Consider the following 23,693-nt stretch of genomic DNA (forward strand, 5'->3'; position numbering starts at 1 on the left):
CCAAGTGTGCCTCTAAAGCGCCACCGCCCACGCCACGCGCGCGCGCGTGTGCACTCTAGTGCTTCGCACTTAGAGCACATGGGATCCTCTCTCTTTATCTTATACCAAGACAATAGTCCAAATGGGTCTCTTATTAATATACCTACAAAATTATCTCTCCACTAATGATGTGGGACTCCCCTATTTAACTATTACAACCTATCCACTTTGAACTCCACAAAGTATAACAATCCCCCACTAGGTTGTAATATTAAAGATTAAGCGATAGTCAATTTTGACAAGTTTATGAATACAATAAGGTGTCTTTCGAACTAAACCTTCAATTAATGTAAACTTTCCAAAGTTTAGACGAAGACAATGGTGGCTATTGCTTAAGCCATATCTTCTTTGTGTCAGAACTGGGAAAACCACATACATGACTTTGTCCAGTTTAAATGAAAAATTATGATATCTTGCAGCACGTTTTATGGCCATGTGCTACGTTTTGGTTTCATGAACATTTACAAGAATTAAACCCAAAATCTTGTTAGGAGCGGCACCACTTCCCATGCTCATATAGGTGAAGTTGGCATATGTGTCCTTGTTATCCTGACACCATTAAACTTCATTAAGAGTATTTAACTCATCCTCCTATTCACTTGTAGCACTCTGCACTGAACATTCTGCGGGGCATAAAATTTCAGTGCTTATTAAATCATTAGTAACTTCTTGTTACCTAATAAACCTTATCAGTAGTTTTGCTAAAGTAAGGTTGGGTTTCTATTACTAGTGACTTTCTTCAAAAGGTTTAAGCCCCATAGCTAAAGTGGTTACCCTTACCATTTCTCTTGTCAAGCCTTCGGTAAAGGGATCTGCTAAATTGTTGTTTGTCCTTACATATGTAATGGTAATAATGCCATCTTTAATTAGTTGTTTGACATATTCATGTCTCATACTAATATGTCTAGACTTACCATTATAAATATTGCTATAAGCTCTAGCCAACGTAGCTTGACTGTTGCAATGAAAAGAAATGGCTGACATTGGTTATGGCCACAACTCTATATCTAAAAACATATTTCGTAGCTTCTGCTTCCTTGCCTGCCGCTGCTAATGCTATGACTTTTGATTCCATAGTAGAATGTGAAATACAAGTTTGTTTCTTTGAAGCCCATGAAACAGCACTTCCACCTAAAGTAAAAATCCATCCACTAGTGGACTTGTTATCACCTGCAGTTATGATCCAACTAGCATCAGTATAACCTTCTAGTACAGCTGGAAATTTTGAATAAAATAGTGCAAGTCTAGAACTCCGCTTAAGATATCCAAGTAATCGTCCGATTGCTTTCCAATGATATTTACTTGGATTAGAAGTATACCTTGAAAGCTTGCTTACTACAAATGTTATATTTGGTCTAGTACAATGCATGGCATACATAAGACTTCCAATAGCACTTGCATAGTCAAGGTAAGCAACTGCTTTTCCTGAATTTATTGTTTATTTCATACTAGAATCAAAAGGAGTATTTGTTTCTTTAATCTTAAGATGCTCAATTTTTTCAAGCACTTTTCCAGTGTAATGTGATTGACTTAGAGCAAAACCTCAACTATGTCTCTTAACTTTGATTCCCAAGATAGTATCTACTTCATTAAGATCTTTCAAACTTTGAAGTAAGATACTTCTTAGTTTCTGTTATGCCTTCAATATTGGTGCCAAATATTAGCATATCATCAACATAAAGACATATAAGTACCCCATATTCCTTAGTGAATTTTGAATATATACACTTGTCAGCAAAATTATGTTTGAAACCATTCGATAGTATCATGGAATCAAACTTTTCATGTCACTGTTTAGGTGCTTGCTTTAGACCATAAAGAGACTTAGCCGATTTACACACTTTCTTCTCATTACCAGGTAGAACAAATCCTTCAGGTTGTTCTATGTATACTTCTTCACTAAGATCGTCATTTAAGAATGTAGTCTTAACATCCATTTGGTGAACATGTAAATTATAAATAGAAGCAAGAGCCATCAAAACACGAATATAAGTAATTCTAGTAACAAGTGCATATGTGTCAAAATAATCGATGCCCTCTTTTTGTGTAAATCCTTTAGCTACTAATCTAGCTTTAAAGGTTTGTAAGGACCCATCTGTATTGAACTTCCTTCTAAATACCCATTTGCAACCAATTGCCTTTGATCTTGGAGGTAAATCCACTAAGACCCAAGTATTGTTGGACATAATTGAGTCCATTTCATTATTGATTGCTTCTTTCCAAAAACCCACATCCCTTGATGTCATGGCTTCTTTGAAAGTCTTAGGATAATCTTTTAAATGTAAAAAAATAGGTATTTTAGAGAAAACTATATCTCTATTACCTTCAACTAGGAAAACAATAGCTTGAGATGAAATAAAATTAGGATCCAAAGATTTCTCTTTTCTAACTCTTTGACTTTTCCTAGGCTTAATTTGAGCATTATTCGATTTCCTCTTATTTGAAAGAGTTGTTTGTGATAGAGTAGGATCTTCAGTCACTGGAGCTTGTGTAGGCTCTTCAATTATTTTTGAATCTTGGATTAGTTTATCTTCAATAAATTCAACATCTCTAGATTCAACTATAACTTTAGACTCTAAGTTCAATAAACGATATGCTTTTGATCTTTCTGCATATCCTACAAATACACTCCTTAAGGCCCTTGGTCCCAATTTCATTCTTTTTGGACCAGGAACTCGATAGAATGCTAAACACCTCCACACTTTGAGGTGTTCCAAATTTGGTTTTCTACTATTCCATAATTCATATGGAGAAGAAACCAATTTCCTAGATGGTATTCTGTTATGAATATAACAAGCTATGAGTAACGCTTCGCCCCAAAGATCAAAAGGTAGCTTTGCATTTATAAGCATAGCATTGACCATATCAACAAGAGTTCTATTTTTTCTTTCAGCCAAACCGTTTTGTTATGGTGTGTACGGTGTAGATTGTTGATGAACAATTCCATGTTCTTCACAAAATTTTGAGAATTCATAAGGAAAAATTCTCCTCCTTTATAACTATGAAGCAGTTTAATCTTCTTTTCTTTCTGATTCTTAACTTTAGATTTGTATCGTAAAAACATATCAAAAGCCTCATCTTTTGTTCGAATCAAATAAACATGAATATATCTCGAAAAATCATCTATGAAAGTTATAAAATACCGTTTGCCTCCTCTAGTTAAATGACCATTTAATTCACAAATGTCAAAATGTATAAGTTCTAGAAGTTGAAAATTTCTTTCTACCTTAGGAAAAGGTTTTTTCGTCATCTTAGCTTGAATGCAAATTTCGAATTTCGAATTTTGAATTTCGATTTGTCACGAGTTTTAAAAGAAATCAAACCTTACTTAGACATATAATTCAATGAACCATAATTCAAATGTGCTAAACGGTTATGCCACAAACAATCAGACTCAACAATATAAGCAGAATAAATAGTCTTATTATTAATACTGAGTTTGAACATCTCGTTACAAGAATAGCCTTTTCCAACAAACACACTGCCCTTAGACGGAATCAACTTATCAAACTCAATAATAGCCTTAATGCCATTCTTACACAACAGATTTGCAGAAATCAGATTTTTCTTAAGGTCTAGAACATGCAGAACATTCATCAAAGTAAGTTTCTTTCCAGAGGTGAAATAAATCTCAATGTTGCCTTTGCCCAGAACCTTAGTGATTCACATGAGTACTTCTTTGACACTAGAAAGGTCATAGTTCATAAATTGATTTTTGTCATTGCAAATATGCACAATTACACCAGAATCAAACCACCAGTCCGAAGATTTTTGTACAGCAGTCATATTCACTTCGGTAAGCATTCTAATTTCCATGACCGAAACCATGGCTACAAGTTTTTTCACATCTTCTTCCAGTATATTTGCAACATGAGAACCAGTGCCTTTGTCTTTATCTTTCTGTTTCTTTAGGACTCTACACTTACGGATATAATGCCCTAGCTTTCTGCAATGAAAACAGGCTCTTTTTACCTTCTTGAAATTCTTCTTGTTAATGCTCAAACCCTTTCTCTTGTTCTTGTTTGCTCCAACCCCATCAACATGATTTACAGACGACTTTGGATAAACACCATCACAAATCCAATTTTCTTCTTTAATTCGTAAGTGCTTTTCTAATTTCTCGAGAGTAAGTTCTTCTGTTAGATGCAGTAATTTCTTCCTATAATTATTCAAACTAGGAGGGAGTTTTGCTATAATAGCCCCAACTTGGATAGATTCAGGAACTTAAACATTAAGATCACGAAGCTTACTCACTATCACTTGCATATCATGCATTTGGTCCATAACAAGACTAGTATCAATCATCTTAAATTCAAAAAAATTCAGAATTAAAAACTTATCTGTGCCAATTTTCTCAGTCTTGTATTTGAATTCAAGGGCCTGCCATATCTCTTTCGGTGACTTGATTGGCGTGAATAGATCATAGAGACGGTCTAACAATGTGTTCAAGATATGCCCTCTGCAGACCACTTCATCTTCTTCACATTTCTTACGTTGTGCATTGATCTCATCTGTATCTTTGCCACTAGGCAGTGGTAATGGCTGTAAATCCGAATTCAACACATAGGCAATCTTTTGTTGTGTAAGGAAAAACAGCATTTTGTCTTGCTAGCAAGTGTAGTTTGTTCGATCGAACCTATCCAAACGAACAAAATTTTGATTCATGATTTTAAAAGCCGCAACATCTAAAGTTCCTTCCATTGTCACAATTTTCGCTTTAAAATTGTTAAGAAAAAAAAAACAGAATGGAAAACAATGACTTTGAGGCACGATGAATCGTTTTTTTAAGGTGAAATTTGCACCCACTTGTTTAGAGTTTGCTAAAAGGTTTCTAGCAAATTGCCTCCAGGATACAACAAAGCCAAAAACCTACAGATAGGAATTCTGGAGGTTTTCTGTAGAATTTATATAATAAACTGTAACTGACTGAAACAAAGAAAAAAGGGAAGGAAAGAAGATATATAAATGCCATGGATCTTGGGCATTTTATAGAAATAGAGGAGATGCAGTTTGATAAAACACGTCTGTTCAATCTAGGACTAAAAAGTTTGTTTAGTATGGCATATTTGATTTTTTTGATTTTTGTGAGAGAAAAAGTAAAATTATTATGGTTTGAATGTGACATTTTGTCTTATAAATTTATTTAACTTATTTTATCTTTTGTACTTTTTTAGCCCCAACCATAACTGTCAAACGAAGTCAAAATAATCCTAGTTAGAAACTACAAAAGTAACTATAAAATTTTTTGAGAAAATTGCAAATAAGTAGTACTTTACAAATTCATAGAAAATTTTATGACATTTATTATTAAAAATAATAAATTTTTTCACTGATTTGTAATTATTTTTAAAAACTTGTATTGAAGTAATTTTTTTTTTTTTACTTTTCTCTTTAATTTTTTACATGTAAAAATCAAAAAAAAAAATTAAAAATCAATTTCCAAAACATTTGAAACCATTCCCCGTTTGAGGATAAGTTATTGGTTGGTCTTTGAATATTGCTTCACACCATTTATTGATAAACAAGTGTCTCATTGTCTCTTAAAAAGAAATAAAAATGTGATAGGTCTCGCTAATTCAACTAATGACAATCAAGTTGGAACACCAATTCAGTTTGCCTTAGGAGCAAACAATGATTTCCCCCGTTTGAGTAGTTAGATTTTTAGTTTAAAAAATTAAAAAATTATTATAAATTATCACATTACTCTTTTTAATTTCTTATATTTTTTTATTAATTTTTTATTAAAAAAATCAAAAAACAAATCAAAGTCAAAATAAACACCCCTACCATATGCACCTTAAAGTTATGTCATTTTTTTTTCATTATGATTAATTTTTTTCTTTAATTATGACATTATTCTAATTATGACTTATAAAATCTTTTATTATATCTCATGTATTGTTTGGTTATGAATTTTTTATTTTATTTTAATTATAACTCAAAAAGTATGAAATTATATTATTTTTCTCTTTAGTTGTAAGGTGCATACGATATACACTTTTAAGGGGTGTGTACCACAGGTACCGTTTGGTTTAATTTTTAAATTAACATTTGGATAAAATAAAATAAAAATAAAAAAAGCATGTTTAAGCTGCATACGATATACACTTTTAAGGGGTGTGTACCATAGGTACCGTTTGGTTTAATTTTTAAATTAACATTTGGATCAAAAAATAAAAAATAAAAACATGTTTGATTTATCATTTTTCAAAACTATATATCGAGAATTATTTTTTCTCTCTTTTCTCCTTATCTTTTTTTTATTATTAATAAATCAATCAATCATTTTTTTTCTTCTCTCTCTCCACTGCTCTCTTATTCTTTCACATTCTATAAAATAATAAAATTTTCTCTCAATCAATCAAATTTTCTCTCACACTCATCTATTCAATTACAAAATAATAATAATAAAAACAAATATCAAAATTATTTTCAAAACTCATAACCAAACAAATTTTTAATTTTCAAAATTCTTTTCAACTTATTTTTCAAAATAATATTCAAAACTCAAATTATGATTCAAAAACTAAACCAAACAGATATGATTCTGGATTGTTTTGGAAAGTTGGTTAAAAGCTAACTTTTTTCGTTTTTTTGAAAAAAAAATATGTAAAAAAGTAGAGAGGTGATATGACCTAAAGAAATCAAAAAGCCAAAAAGTTAGCTTTTCACCAGCTTGGCAAAATAGGTCGTCTGGTTTAGTTTTTGAAAATAGTTTTGATTTTTGAGTTATATTTTAAGTTTCGAGTTTTTGAAATAAGTTTTAAAAAGAGAAAAATTATTTGGTTATGAGTTTTGAAAAGAATTTTTGAGTTTTGAGTTGTATTTTGATTTTTTTTAAATATTTAAAAATTTTCTTAATTTTATTTTTTTAGGGTAAGTATTTATTTATTTATTTTAATGTGTGTTGTATTACTACATTTGTGCGCTGTATTTTTTTAAAATCTTTTAAATATTTTTTTAATATTTAAAATTTTAAAAAAATTTATTTTTTATTTTAAATATGTAATTTTTATTTTAAATATTTTTTGAATTTTAAATATTTTTGGATCACCCATGTATATATTTAAATCATAACAAATTATTTGGCCAATATTTAAAAAAATAACAAAATATTTTTTTTTGAAAAAATAAAGAGATAAAAAAATAAAAAATATTTTTTTTGAAAATAAAAAAAAATTAAAAATTTGAATTTTATTTTAGAAATATTGTCTTAAAAAAAGTTTGATTATAAATTTTGAAATTTTTTTTTTTTAATTTTGTGGTGATCTGGGAACCCAAATAAAAGCTGCGTTTTACAGCTTCAAAAATGCAACCTGAGGCAGCTAAAAATGTAAGAACACTATTAAGGAAGTTAGCAAAACGCAAGGTGTGAAATTACATGAACTACCCTCCATGTTTAAAAGTTGAGGGCCAAGGCAAATCACCATTTGGGGATATATTAGTCATTTTAATATGATGTGACATCATAAATAAATATTAATTCAAAAAGTAAAAAATAATTTTTAATCAACTTCCCAAAAAAGCCAAAAACACTTGATTAAAAATCAAAACACTTGGTTTGGGATACACTAAATAATACAAAAAGTTAAAAAGTCACTATCCTATTTGAGTCAAATCATCTTATTTAAATCACATCACCTCTCTAACACATCACATCAAACCCAACCCAAACTCAATCCATATAAGCCAATAAATTAAAAAATACATTTTTTTAGAACATCCCAAATCAACCCTAATCATATTTCCAAAACACACTCTTTTTTTTATCTAAAGCATGATAGTTTTAAACCAAGTGTTACATAAAAATTAATTTTTTGATTTTTTTTTTAAAAGACATATAAAAAATTAAAAGATAATGTAACCCAAAATATATTTAAGGCCTTGATTAGGAACAAACTATTTTAATGTTTTTTTGATTTTTTGACTAAAATATGTGATAAAAAAATTAGAATTTTTGAAATGATTTTTTAATTTTTTAAGAAAAAATATATAAAAAATAAAGAGAAAAAAAGTCTTTAACTTTCTGATGTAATTGTAAACTTTTTAATTTTTTAAATATATTTTTTTATTATTTTTAAACTAAAAATGTTACATGCGAAACGAGACTTAAAAAAAAAAACTTTTAGTTGCGTTTGGTAGAGTTTTCTAACTATGATTTGAGAGTATGAGTTGTATTTTGAGTTTGTGAGTTTTTAAATTATAATTTGAGTGTGGAAAATTTGTATAGCGAAAGAGTTTTGAATTGAGTGGAAAATTTTTGATGTGACATTTGATACAAAAACTTATAACTCATGATCAAACATACAACTAAAATTCTATTAAAGCACATAAAATTTTTAAAAAATTTGAAAAATATTTTTTTTGAATATATAAAAATTAACATATCAATTGCAAAAAAAATATATATATATATTGCACTGTTCCCATCAACTGGCCGAATAACCAGTAGGATGTCCATCGTCTCATAGGATGTCCGGTTAAGCCAAATTTCAAAAACTAAAAAATGAAAATCATGGTTTCAAACAGAATTTTTTTACAGAGTTATGAAAATTAATTTCACATACTTATCCAAACATCATCTATATAATAAGGCAAGAGGGATTTTGAAAATGTCTTCAAATGTATGTGAGATACATTTTGATCCAATGGCTGAGATCAATTCTAATATCTATCCAATGGCTGAGATCAATTCTCCACATTTCTGTTTCCTGCCCAACATGGCTGTTTCTCCACTCTTCTCTCTCAGTATCTAACCTTTGTCTTCCCATCACAAATGATTTACCTCCCTATCTACCCTCTGTTTACCCACCTTCCCTCTCTATTTCTCTGCCTACCCTCTCTATCTCTCTATTCCTCTCCGCTCTTCTTCTTGATTTTTTTTAAAATCTCAGCTTTTGCCTTCATCACAGCCTTCATCACAGTCTTCATCAGAGCCTTCATCAGAGCTTACACCGTTCCACTCTCACCATTGTTCACTCTGGCTCGACATCACTTCGGCTGTTGGGTTAGTTCATCACTTTGGCACTGGGTTAGTTTATCGAAAACTGTTTCACTTTGGCACTAGGTTAGTTTATCGGCTGCTGGGTTAGTTCATCACTCCGGCTGGGTTAGTTCATCTTGCTTATTGGCAACTGTTTCATAACTCATGCTATTAACACTTTGGCTGCTGTTTTTAAACAAAATATTTTGTGTTAATCACTTTGGCTGCTGTTTTTTTCCTGTTTTTTAGTTTGTTATCTATTGAAAGGCAGAGTTTATTTAAGGCATCAAAGTGTTAATAACTCATCAAATTCTGTAGTCATCAAAGTGTTGTTCTTATCTATATAATAAGTCACAAAGTTTTTTGAAAATGCCTAAAATGTATGTGAGATTTAGATCAATGGGTGTTCCCGCCCAACACAGTTCCTAAGTGTATATGGATGGTTTAGATCAATGGGTGTTCCCGCCCAACACAGTTCATTTGATTTGTCTGTGTTTGTATCAGTATCTACTCTCTGTCTCCCCCATATCCTGTGTCTGCCATCTGTCTTCCTTGCTCTGTTTTTGTGTTTTTGAGTTATACGGGTGATATGGTTTGAGTTATACGGTTTGGATTTGGATTACCCGTGTGTGCAGATTTTAGTGTGTGCAGATTTTATTTTTGAGTTATTATGGTGTGTGCAAATTTTATTGGATCTTGAATGCTTATTGAGTTATACGGTTTGCAGATTTTTGCAGATTTTATGGTGTTTGCAGATTTTATTGAGCTATACGGTTTGCAACAGATTTCTTTTCTGCAAATCAAAAGAAATTCTACAAATCAACAGATTTCTTTTCTTTTACACAGTTAAGAATTTCTTTCCAACAGTTAACTTGAATATTATTAACTTCTTTCCAGCAGTTAACTTGAATATTATAGAATTTCTTTCCAGCAAAATTTCTTTTCTTTTCTTTTACTTGAATTCAAACATAAAATATTATTAACTTCTTCTTGAATTTTTTAACTTCTGCACAAACCAATCTATAGATATATGGAAAAGTATTATTAACTTCTTCTTGATTTTTTTTTTTTCCTCTCACAGCTTTTGCCTTCATCAGAGCTCCTGTGGATCACTCTGACCACTCTTACCGTTGTTCACTCTGGCTACGACATCACTTCGGTTGCTCGACATCCTGCTCGGTTAGTTTTGAAAATATTCAACAGACCACTATACTTCTATAATTAGTTCTCTATACTGGTATAAGACAGTATATAATCCTTGAAGCTAAGCTTCTATATAATCCTTGAAGCATATTGATATTAACTACCCCTGTTTGGCTCCCATTTTTTTCTTCGATTTTTAATTTTAGTAAATTTTATATGCAAACATATATATAGGTTGCTAATATAACAGGTATGGATCCAAATTCATTAAAGAACTTAAATAGCATCTAGATTTCAAGCTCCTACTTTATCATCCCAAATAGATAGATAAAAGATGTATATTCTACATTTATATCTGGAGGGATTGTAAGCACTTTGTACAAACTTCATTTCCTTCCACCATCAATCTACTTAGTGACAAGTAACAAAGGGTGTAATAGAGAATTGATTTTTTATTTAACATCTTTTCCCCTCCCCTTATCAGACTACATTTTCATGTCCTAATTTCAATCTGACATCATAGTAAATATTCACACTCACTTTTTTGTCTTGCTGATATAGATTTTCCTACCTCAACAAAAAGAAAAGATGTTCTCAAAAAAAAAATAAAAAATAAAAAGCAAATTGGCTGTTAAAGGCAAGATGTTATCAATGGTTTTCAAAAATAAAGGGGCTGTTTTGTTCATTTATTTTTTCTTTTTTTTTTTTCTTTTGTTATTGAGCCAACTGATATATACGGGTGAATTTTTTTCTTTTGTTATTTCTTTGCTATTGAGTAAAACTAAAGAAGAGTAGACACTACCTTACGAAGGTATGACATTAGGCAACTAACATATTTCTCTGATAGCACAGAGGAATAATTACTTTGTTCCCATATCAAGGTTCCAGAAGAATGATCTTCAAACTTTGATCACCAATACATATATGCTTGATTTGTGATATGCTCTTCTCTGTGTGTGTGTGGCAAATCCCATTCCTCCAATTACAAACAAGGTTCTGATAGCACACACACAGAACAACAATAACATATTTCTCTGATAGCACAGAGGAATAATTACTTTGTTCCCATATCAAGGTTCTAGAAGAATAATCTTCAAACTTTGATCACCAATACATATATGCTTGATTTGTGATATGCTCTTCTGTGTGTGTGTGTGGCAAATCCTATTCCTCCAATTACAAACAATGCCCAATAGTATTATGACATAAATTAATCAGTTACAAGGTTCAACACGCTTAGGCGCCCATATATCTTTAGTCACCCTTTTAATGAAAGAACATTTCATTTAGTAGGTCACACATGTATGCAAGATATAGAGAGAGACATCACTACGATATACCTTTACACAAATTGTACCATTCAAACGTAGTATATTTGTTGTGTGATTCTAAAAAGAAAGGAACTGTTTTTTTTTTTTAATATCTACAGCTCCTAATTAAAAGAAAAATTTGAAAGATTTGGCATTTTAACATTTATGTGTAATATGGCAAGAGAGTTTATGTTTTTTTTTTTTTTTTTTTTTTTTTTGTACAGATGATAAAAAAAAATGTATTAAACTTACAAGTATTTAACTTAACGCAAGTATTTAACATAATCCGTTTTACTTTGAATCAAATTCACCAAGTATTTAGCTTAACCCACAAAAATGTATTTAAAATTTTGTTATAAAAAATTAAAAACAAAATTTGTACCATTTAAATGTAGTATATTTGTTGTATGATTATAAAAAGAAAGGGACTATTTTTTGCATATTTTTTTATGGTACTGAATATCTAGAGTTCCTAATTAAAGAAAAATTTGAAAGACTTGACATTTTAACATTTATGTGTAATATGGCAAGAGAGTTTATGTTTTTTTTTTTTTTTTGGCATCGTTTTAAGGGAGTATAGTATGCTATGTTGTATTTCCAAAAAATTTGGTCAATGTATATATGTGTGTAAGTAACATTTAACATTTTGTTATAAAAAATTCAAAGCAAAATTTGTACCATTCAAATGTAATATGTTTGTTGTGTGATTATAAAAAGAAAGAGGCTGTTTTTTGCATATATTTTTTTTTAATATCTAGAGTTCCTAATTAAAAGAAAAATTTGAAAGACTTGGCATTTTAATATTTATGTGTAATATGGCAAGAGAGTTTTTTTTTTTTTTTGGCACCGTTTTAAGGGAGTATAGTATTCTATGTTGTATTTCAAAAAATTTTGGTCAATGTATATATGTGTGTATTACTTTAGTTGTGTTCATGAAAAAAAAAAATGTATTAAACTTACAAGTATTTAACTTAACACAAGTATTTAACATTTTGTTATAAAAAAAAAAAAATTGTACCATTCAAATGTAAAAAAAAAAAAATTGTACCATTCTAAAAAGAAAGGGACTATTTTTTTTCATTTAATTTTTTTTGAAAGACTTGGCATTTTAACACTTATGTGTAATATGGCAAGAGAGTTTATATTCCTTTTTTTTTTCCAACCTTTTTAAGGGAGTATAATTGAATATGTTGCATTTCAAAAATTCTGATCAATGCATATGTGTGTATTACTTTATTGCTTATAAAATGGCTTTCTTATGTGGTGATTTTTTTTTTTTTGGCATAAATTTATGTTTGGAGTTTCCAAGTCATAAATGGTGAACTTCAAAATATTTATGATTATAATGGGTTTTAATTTTGGTTTTAATTTCATCTCTATAAAATTGAAGTTAGTTAAGAAAGAGAAAAGTTCAAATTCGGACAATTATTGTGCTCGAGTTTTAATTTATCATTTTAATGTGATTATTAAAAAACATCTATTCTAAATGTTGGGTTGACTCAGAAAATGTGAGTTTGATTATGGGTTTCTCAAAGAATGTAGGGAGAGAGAGAGAGAGAGAGAGGGAGAGAGATAGATGTAGAGATAGGTTATTACGGCAAGGAACTGTTTGTTTGGAGCTATTTAAAAAAAAATTAAGGGTGATTTATTTAGTTGATCTTCCTGCAACAAAAAAATTAAACTCACACTCAAAAAAAATTATTTAACATTTTATTTGCTGTGTAATATATTTATTTAGTTGTACCATTCAAATGTAATATATTTGTTGTGTGATTTTAGTTTTAATTTCATCTTTATAAAATTGAAGTCAGTTAACAAAGAGAAAAGTTCAAATTTAGACCATTTTATTGTGCTCCAGTTTTAATTTATCATTTTAATGTGACTGTTAAAAAACATCTATTCTAAATGTTGGTTTGACTCAGAAAATGTGAGTTTGATTGTGGGTTTCGCAAAGAATGTAGAGAGAGAGGGGGAGGGGGAAGGGACTGTTTGTTTGGAGCTATTTAAAAAGAAAGTAAGGGTGATTTATTTAGTTGATCTTCCTGCAACAAAAAAATTAAACTAACACTCAGAAAATTTTATTTAACATTTTATTTGCTGTGTAATATATTTATTTAGTTGTACCATTCAAATGTAATATTTATTTGCTGTGTGATTCTAATGTATAGATGATAAATATTTTTCATTTAATTTTTTTGTGAATATCTAGAGTTCCTAATTAAAAGAAAAATTTGAAAGACTTGGCATTTTAACATTTATGTGTAATATGGCGAGAGAGTTTATTTATTTATTTTTTTTTTTTGGCACCGTTTTAAGGGAGTGTAGTATTCTATGTTGTATTTCAAAAAAATTTGGTCAATGTATATATGTGTATAAGTAACATTTAACATTTTATTATAAAAAATTCAAAGCAAAATTTGTAGTATATTTGTTGTGTGATTATAAAAAGAAAGAGACTGTTTTTTGCATATATTTTTTTTTTAATATCTAGAGTTCCTAATTAAAAAAAAAATTTGAAAGACTTGGCATTTTAATATTTATGTGTAATATGGCAAGAGAGTTTATGTTTTTTTTTTTTTGGGCACCTTTTTAAGGGAGTATAGTATTCTATGTTGTATTTCAAAAAATTTTGGTCAATGTATATATGTGTGTATTACTTTAGTTGTGTTCATGAAAAAAAAATGTGTTAAAATTACAAGTATTTAACATTTTGTTACAAAAAAAAAAAAAATTGTACCATTCTAAAAAGAAAGGGACTATTTTTTTTCATTTAATTTTTTTTTGAAAGACTTGGCATTTTAACATTTATGTGTAATATGGCAAGAGAGTTTATGTTCCTTTTTTTTTCCCACCTTTTTAAGGGAGTATAATATTTTATGTTGCATTTCAAAAATTCTGGTCAATGCATATGTGTGTATTACTTTATTGCTTATAAAATGGCTTTCTTATGTGGTGATTTTTTTTTTTTTTTGGGCATAAATTTATGTTTGGAGTTTCCAAGTCATAAATGGTGAACTTCAAAATATTTATGATTATAATGGGTTTTAATTTTGGTTTTAATTTCATCTCTATAAATTGAAGTCAGTTAAGAAAGAAAAAAGTTCAAATTCGGATAATTATTGTGCTCGAGTTTTAATTTATCATTTCAATGTGATTGTTAAAAAACATCTATTCTAAATGCTGGGTTGACTCAGAAAATGTGAGTTTGATTATGGGTTTCTCAAAGAATGTAGGGGGAGAGAGAGAGAGAGAGAGAGAGAGAGAGATAGAGATAGGTTATTACGGCAAGGAACTGTTTGTTTGGAGCTATTTAAAAATAAATTAAGGGTGATTTATTTAGTTGATCTTCCTGCAACAAAAAAATTAAACTCACACTCAAAAAAAATTATTTAACATTTTATTTGCTGTGTAATATATTTATTTAGTTGTACCATTCAAATGTAATATATTGGTTGTGTGATTTTGGTTTTAATTTCATTTTTATAAAATTGAAGTCAGTTAACAAAGAGAAAAGTTCAAATTTAGACCATTTTATTGTGCTCCAGTTTTTATTATATAGATTTTAATGTGGCTGTTAAAAAACATTTATTCTAAATGCTGGTTTGACTCAGAAAATGTGAGTTTGATTATGGGTTTCGCAAAGAATATAGAGAGAGAGTGGGGGAGGGGGAAGGGATGGTTTGTTTGGAGCTATTTAAAAAGAAAGTAAGGGTGATTTGTTTAGCTGATCTTCCTGCAACAAAAAAATTAAACTGACACTCAGAAAATTTTATTTAACATTTTATTTGCTGTGTAATATATTTATTTAGTTGTACCATTCAAATGTAATATTTATTTGCTGTGTGATTCTAATATATAGATGATAAATATTTTTCATTTAATTTTTTTGTGAATATCTAGAGTTCCTAATTAAAAGAAAAATTTGAAAGACTTGGCATTTTAACATTTATGTATAATATGGCGAGAGAGTTTATTTATTTATTTTTTTTGGCACCGTTTTAAGGGAGTATAATATTCTATGTTGGCATAAACTCAACATAATATTCTTCATGAACACAACATAGAATATTCTATGTGTAATATTCTATTTTTCATTTAACATTTTATGTTTTTTTCTTTTTCCACCTTTTTAAGGGAATATAATTCTGGTCAATCTTTATGTGTGTGTGTATTACTTTAGTTGTCTTCATGAAAAAAAAAATGTATTAAACTTACAAGTATTTAACTTAACGCAAGTATTTAACATAAGGATTTTTGTTTTGAATCAAATTCACCGAGTATTTAACTTAACCCAAACAAATGTATTTAACATTTTGTTATAAAAAAAATTTTAAAAAAAATTGTACCCTTCTAAACAGATAAGGCACGTGCCTCTGGTATCTGTTGACCTTTTTCTTTTTCTTAGAAGTTTATATTTTTATTTATTTTTTTTCCTCTTGATTGTAACCCGTTAAGTATTTTCTATTCATGGCAGTTATTTATTTAAATAAAATTTTGAATTTTATTATTCGATTTGGTAGCAACATATTTGGAAATAACATTTCATTGCCAATGAAATCCATGTTAACTTTTATTATTGCTAATTTTTTGTTTCTTTGTGTCTAAAATTTTTAGGTTGAAGTACAACAGTTATGAACAATATCACTATTTTTGGTCAAGTAAGTTTTTTTTCTTCTTTTTTCTCTTTATATAAATTTAAGTACCTCTCTAATAAATTTAAGTACAATAGTTATGGACAATATCACTATTCTAATTATTTTTTTTCCTCATGCTTTATAGGTGGATGGGGACTTACACCGAACCGTAATATCTCCTCCCTTTACTAATTTTCTTATTTATGTGTATAAAGTTTTATTTATTACTCTAAAGTTTTTGTATGTATAGGTTCGATTTCTTCAAGAAAGAAATGTTAATGTTGTTATTCGTAATGAGGGTGACCTTAATACTATTCGCATTCATGAGGTAAGCATAAAAGTCACTTGAACATTGGACATGTATTTTCTTATCATTTTAAAAATAATTTATAAATATATTCTACTTATTTTTTACAGGCAAAGACAAAGGAAAAAGACAAAGCAATATCAAAGGAAACAAAAAAAGCTATTCCTTATGGCAAAGGAAAGGAAAATGCACATCCCATGGTATGGTTTCTCAACAATTTTTAAAAGTTTCTTTTTCAAATATTATATAGATTTTTTTAGGAATTGCGTAGTGTCATATACTATTTTTTATGTACATTTTTCAAAAGCTTCTTTTTCAAAAATTTATTCAATTCTTTTTATTGAATGTGAAATGTTTTTCTGAAGCATGTTAAAGTAAGTATTTGTACAACATGCTAATGCATTTGTATGAACATTAATTTGAATTTTTAATATGTTTGTCTATTTGTATGATAAAAATATGTTGCATTTGTACAATATGTTGCTTCTACAACATAGCATAATAAAAATATAATAGAAGAAAACGAAAAAGGAAAATAAGAAGAAAGAACAAATATGTGATGAAAAGGAAACTGCATAATATAATTTTTTTTTAATTTTTATTTTTCTTATAAGAAGTTCTTAAGGAAAGAAGAAAAAGACAAAAATGTATTTTAATATAACAGAAACAACAAGAAGAGAGAAAAGGAAAGTACAAGACATTACACGCTAATATTCACATTTTATGTACCCAATGATCTAATATTTACCTTTTCAACGTACATTTTGTAAAGAGATGGGTAGTGTCTTAAAACCAATAAGTGCGTGCATAGTGAGTTTGCAGTTTTGTGTGCTTAATGTGTTTTCAAATTATTTTTCCCTTCCTTTTTAAATTTCATAAATATATGCATTGGTTCTTATATGACTAACAACTTAACCGAGTGAAGAGGAAAAGTTAGTTAAAAGGAAGAAAAAATACATGATGAAAGGGAAGCAAGTTAGTTAATCTTCACATTTTATGCACCTTCTTATATAATATTCTCATTTTAGGCACACAATGATAATGTGTTATCAAAAGCTGCATTGGCCCAACGTGCACGGCGAGAACGTGAAAAAAATCAAAAGCCATGTTCTGCATACCAATTGGGACAACGCCTGCGATGAGAACGAGAAAGAGAAAGATCGAAGGAATGTATTAACCCAAGACAACCTTCTTTAACACCAAATTGGTAAAAATAAAAAGAATTTTTTACCCAAGACAATCTTGAATTTTTTACTCTTACTATTACCACTTTATTATATAGATTTTAATTGACTTCACAATCTATTTCTGTAGGCCTCCTCCTACAACTCCATGTAGAAATGTTGGTGTGGTCATCCGTGATGAGCACGACCTTAATGTTATCTGTGTTCGTACGGTAAGTACAAAATCAAGTCAAACATTATATGTATTTTATTTATATAAGATTTTTTTAATCTTTTCAATATTTTATTTATATTTGTTAGGCAAAAGATAAAGAAAATGTCAACCCAATGTCTAAAGGAAAAGAAAAGATGGCTCCTTCCGACAAGAGAATGACAAATGCATGTCATGTGGTATATATTCTTTTTTAAAAATATGATGCAAAACTAATCAAAATTTTGAATAATTAAAATATATGAGTGTATAAAATGAATTTATTGTATTATGTTGTTTTTGTAGAATGATTGTAATATGTTTTCTTGTAACTTGCTATTATTTGTATGTGTTTTTCAAATTTATTTATTCTTATTTTACATGGATACATGTGCATTTATAATGTATCATCCATAAGTTGCTACTTATATAAAAAAAATAGGAAAAAAGAAACGAAGAAATAAAGAAAAAATATATAAAGAAATGAGAAACTAAATAAGATAGGTTTTTAATTCTTATTTAATATATAAAATAGAAAACAAAGAAAGGGAAAGAAAAAGGGAAAGGGAAGAAATAAGAAGATAGAAAGGGAAGAAATAAGAAAAAAAGAAATAAAGATAACACTATTAAAGGTATAAAACAAATAAAATAGAAAACAAAATTAAGAGAAAGGGAAGAAATAAGAAGATGGTTTTATTTTAAGTACAAAATATTCACATCTTTTGCTTCAATGATAAAATATTTTCTTTTTAGGCACAAAATGATAATGTAATATCAAAAGCTGCATTGGCCCAACGGGCATGGCGAGAGCGTGAAAAAATTGAATTTCAATGCTTGCAACGAGAGTAAGAGGGATTAGAAGAATGTGTTCAACTAAGACAACATTCTTTAACACCAATTCGTCGCGATCGCACTCACTCGGAGTGGGAAACAATAACTGAGATTCTCAGTCGGCACAAAAACGAACAATGGTTACCCATCATTCTACATGTTCGTTTTCTATGCCAAGCACATCTTCAAATTCACAAAGGAATCGGTAAACTACTATGTCTAATCTTGAAATACATACTTTTACTCATACCGTTTTGTTTTACAAAATCTTATTTATACACAAATATTCGTAGGTCTACTCCTATAAATCGATTTTTTTAACAAGATCTATGTACTGATGATGAATTAGAAGATTTTCCTACGAGTATATCAATTGAGGCCCGGGCACACAAAGATTCTTGCCGCCATTATCTTGGCAAGATGGATGTATAATGTCCTTATTGTTCAGCCTTACATTGGATGGATGAAAACTTGACAAAATCATCTATAAAGCGTCCCTTATTCGGAACTTGCTGTTTGGAAGGAAAGATTAGGCTACCTTTACTTATTACACCCCCTCCACCACTTCAGGCATTGTATGATGGGAATAATGATCAATCAAAATCCTTTCGAAGTTATACTCGAGTGTACAATGCAGCCAATGCTTTTACGAGTCTTGGTGCTACATTGGATCCTAGAGTACTCAGTGGAAGGGGCCCTACATCATTCACAATTCATGGGGAATTGCGACATCGAACAGGATCACTACAACCACAACCAGGGCAGGATGCGAGTTATGCTCAGCTGCATATCTATGACCCTTATTCAACTTTAGAAATTCGTAATCGTAGAAATCCTAACTTGATAAGGGATGTTCTCAAAACTATTCAGGATAGTTTGTTGCAAGTCAATGCATTTGTAGATAAATATCGCCAGGCTCATGCCATTTTACATCAATTAGACTCGGTAGGACACAATCTACCTGCTCATCTTCATTACAGTTAAACAACTAATCGACGTCGGTATAACCTACCAACTGTAGATGAGATTGCAATTGTAATACCAGGTGATGGAACAGAGGTAAATGGAATGAGAGATATTATTTTACATTTCCGAGGAAATAATGAGTTGATGCAAATTAATGAATGTCACTCAGCATACTTGTCATTACATTATGTTCTATTATTTCCATATGGTGAGCTTGGAAGGGAACCTGAGTTGAAATTGTGGAATGTTCAGTATGATCGACCTTCAACTGATCGACTTACTCAAATGAATTTTTATAGTTATCGTTTGTTTGAACGACCCACAGAGTATTCAACAATTTTGAGAGGTGGGAAACTATTTCAAGAGTTTTTGGTAGATGCTTGGGCTTCAACTGAGCAAAATCGATTGACATACTACAAGCTTAATTAAGGGAAACTTCGAGCTGAGCTTTACCAAGAGTTGTCAGATATGGATCCAGATTATGTGCGACCTAGACAAATTGGTCAAAGGTTTGTTTTGCCATATTCATTTACTGGTAGTCCTAGACATATGTTTGAAATCTTTCAAGATTCAATAGCTATCACACGATACAACCAACACCCAGATATTTTTCTTACCATGACTGCAAATCCCAATTGGCCAGAAATTACTTCAGCATTATTACCATATCAAAAACCTATTGATCGTCCTGATTTAATTGCCTGTGTTTCTGAGTTGAAGAGAAAATGTTTGATAAAGGAGATAGAAACAAATAAAGTGTTTGGAAATAAAGTTGCACATGTTTTTACAATTGAATTTCAAAAACGAGGCCTCCCTCATATGCATGCACTTTTATTTCTCAAGAGTCCAGACAAAATTCGGACATGTGCTCAAGTAGACAAATTGGTCTGTGCAGAATTTTCAGACCCAAAAGATGATCCTATGCTTTTTGAAACTATCAAATGTTGTATGGTACATGGACCATGTGGTGCTCGAAATCCGCAAGCACCATGTATGGAAAATGGTAGATGCACTAAGAGATACCCTCGAGCTTTCACAGAAACAACAACTATGGATCAAGATGGATACCCTATCTATCGTCGTCGCAATAATGGTCAAGTACATACTGTGAGAGGGCAAGAAGTTGATAACAGGGATGTCGTACCATATAATACATATCTTTCAAAACTTTTCAACTGTCATATAAATGTGGAAGTTTGTGCCGGAATGAGATGTGTCAAGCATATACATAAGTACATTTATAAGAGTTATGATCGTACAACGATGGTGTTAGGAATGATAAATGAGATTCAATAATATCTCGATGCAAGGTATATTGAACCTCCAGAAGCTGCTTGGCGAATATTTGGTCATCCTTTGCATGTAGAGATGCCAACAGTTGTACGATTGGCACTTCATTTACCTAGAATGCATCGTGTTGTTTTTAACCCAGAAGAGTCATTACAAACGATTCAATCTAGAGCTGGTAAACAAATGTCAACTCTTACTGGCTTCTTTGCATATTGTGCTACCAGTGAAGATGAATGTCCATTCACTTATCAAGAATTTCCACAACATTTTGTTTGGCTCAAGTCAGAAAAGAGATGGAAATCAAGAGAAAGGGGATATGCAATTGGTAGAATGTACTTTGCTAGCCCTAATTGTGGCAAAAGATTTTATCTACGTTTGTTACTAACCGTTGTCAAAGGACCAAAGTCGTTTCAGTTTTTACGCACGGTCGATAATGTTATGCGTGATACATTTAAATTAGCATGTGTTGCAAGGGGGCTTTTAGAAGATGATGAAGAATGGATACAATGCTTGAAAGAGGCTGCAGTCATAAAAATTGGATATCAATTGAGGAGATTGTTTAGTATTATTCTCACCCAGTGTTCTCTACTAAATCCATGTGCATTATGGAATCAATTTTCAACGCATATATGTAATGATCTTGCACATAAGATTTGTACATTGCTTGTCATTTCTAAACCAACTGAGGCTCAAATTGAAGATTATGGTCTCCATCTTTTGAATCAAATGCTTCATGAATCAGGCAAAAGTTTAATTGACTTCCCACCCATGCCACAACCTACTGCAAATTGGAGTGCAGTAGTTGGTAATCGATTGATAATTGAACATCAACAACTACAGAGTAAGGCACAACATGAAGATCCACAAATTACTATTGATTGTCTCAATAATGGACAGCGGAATGCTTATAATACAATCACTTCTTCAGTTTTCCAAAATAAAGGAACTGTTTTCTTTCTGAATGGGGGTGCAGGAACAAGGAAAACATTTCTATACAATACGATTGCATTAAAATGTCGTAGCCTTGGGCATATCGTTGTTACTGTGGCTTTGTCTGGAATTGCATCACTATTACTAATAGGAGGTCGCACTGCACATTCAGCATTTTCCATTCCGTTAGATGTATTGAAAAATTCACTTTGTGGGTTCAGCAAACAATCGTTACAAGCTGAGTTATTTAGAGAAACAAAACTCATAATTTGGGATGAAGTTTCTATACAACATAGACATTGTGTTGAGGCGGTTGATCGTACATTGAGGAATATTTGTGATAGTGAAAAGCCATTTAGGGGTATTACTGTTGTTCTTGGAGGAGACTTTCTACAAATCTTACCAGTTATACCCAAAGGAGTTCGTGAGCAAATTGTGAATGCATCATTAAGACACTCTGTTCTATGGAAGCATATATATATCTTGACTTTGAATTTAAATATGCACTTGAATCATGAAGGCCATGAAAATGCTAATTTTGCAAATTTCTTGATGGAGGTAACACTACTTTAACCTATATTATATAGATTATTTTAAATTAATAAATTGTGTTTACACTTACTTTTTTATTGATTTCACTTTTTTTTAGATTGGGACCAATCCTCAAGAAATCGTTAACCTTCCATCAATAATACACAAATGTCAAGATTTGAATGAATTACTCTCTACAGTTTATCCACAATTGAATATGATAGAGACGTCAACCCTAACATTTTTAACTGAACGCACAATTCTGTCTGCGCATAACGATGATGTCAATGACATTAATACTACTGCATTGAATATCTTTCCAGGGAGATTATATACTTATCTTGCAGCAGATAAAATGTCTGAAAATAATGAAATTGATCCTACCATTACAAATAGATATCCTAATGAATATTTAAATTCATTGGATCCTCCTAGGTTGCCAACTTTTAAGTTAGAGTTGAAAGTGGGTTGTCCTATAATATTGTTGAGAAACATTGCACCGAAAGATGGACTATGTAATGGTACAAGATTGATGGTTACAAGGTGCGGCACTCGCATAATTGAAACTCAAATTTTAATTGGAGAAAAGTTTGGCAATTTGGCATTCATACCAAGGATATCTTTGACACCATCTTCTTCAGAAATGCCTTTCCAAATGACAAGACGTCAATTTCCAGTCCGATTGGCATATGCCTTGACCATTAATAAATCTCAAGGACAATCTGTGAAATTTGTTGGGGTTGATTTGCGTATACCAATGTTTAGCCATGGGCAATTATATGTGGCATTGTCTAGATGTACATCCTTTGATCGTATAAGTATTCTCCTCCCTAAAGATAATTTGAATTTTACTACAAATATTGTTTATCCTGAAGTATTGCTGTAGTATTCTATGCAGATTAAATGATTTTTTTTAGAAGGTAACCACGTAGATTTATTTCTGTTGATTATATAACTTTTTAAAAATTTTCAATTTAATAATAACTTGAAATTTGGACTTTTGTAGGATTGGACCGAAAAATTCATGGAGCTCAAAAGGAGAAATACAACTACCTTGCTCCGATGGGGATGTAATAAGGTAATTTCAATCTGAAAGTATTTTTACATGTATATTTCCAACAAATGTACTAATTTATATTTTTTTTGTTTCTACAAATTACCAGATTGTTGTACATATTTCTCATTGGGGATACATAAAAGTTGATACAAAGACTTTTTGGAAAGTAATGTGGAGGAAGTTTGGGCAAAAGCATATTTGAAGACATGTTATTGACACATCTTTTGTAAAACATACATATTTTTGGTGTATGACAATATAATTTTTGATGTATGACATGTTAGTGACCCATCTTTTA

General features: G+C 30.2%; 2 protein-coding genes across 2 annotated transcripts; one reads left to right on the top strand and one right to left on the bottom strand.

Annotated features, from left to right (window-relative positions):
* Positions 1 to 3,702: 3,702 nt before the first annotated feature.
* Positions 3,703 to 4,638, bottom strand: LOC145802638 (uncharacterized). Its single transcript, XM_082895395.1, has 2 exons — positions 4,386 to 4,638; positions 3,703 to 4,262 (listed from the first exon to the last, which is right to left on the bottom strand). The coding sequence occupies exons 1-2, from the start codon at positions 4,636 to 4,638 to the stop codon at positions 3,703 to 3,705; spliced, it is 813 nt and encodes a 270-aa protein (XP_082751521.1).
* Positions 4,639 to 19,080: 14,442 nt separating this feature from the next.
* LOC145802639 (ATP-dependent DNA helicase PIF1-like) lies at positions 19,081 to 23,535 on the top strand. Its single transcript, XM_082895396.1, has 8 exons — positions 19,081 to 19,566; positions 19,667 to 19,680; positions 20,898 to 21,250; positions 21,620 to 22,242; positions 22,457 to 22,695; positions 22,882 to 23,220; positions 23,345 to 23,416; positions 23,502 to 23,535. Exons 1-8 carry the CDS (start codon positions 19,081 to 19,083, stop codon positions 23,533 to 23,535), a joined length of 2,160 nt encoding a protein of 719 aa, XP_082751522.1.
* Positions 23,536 to 23,693: the final 158 nt, after the last annotated feature.

This window comes from Camellia sinensis, chromosome 11 (genome assembly GCF_055761805.1).
Source record: "Camellia sinensis isolate YWXY chromosome 11, ASM5576180v1, whole genome shotgun sequence".
Taxonomy (NCBI): Eukaryota; Viridiplantae; Streptophyta; class Magnoliopsida; order Ericales; family Theaceae; genus Camellia; species Camellia sinensis.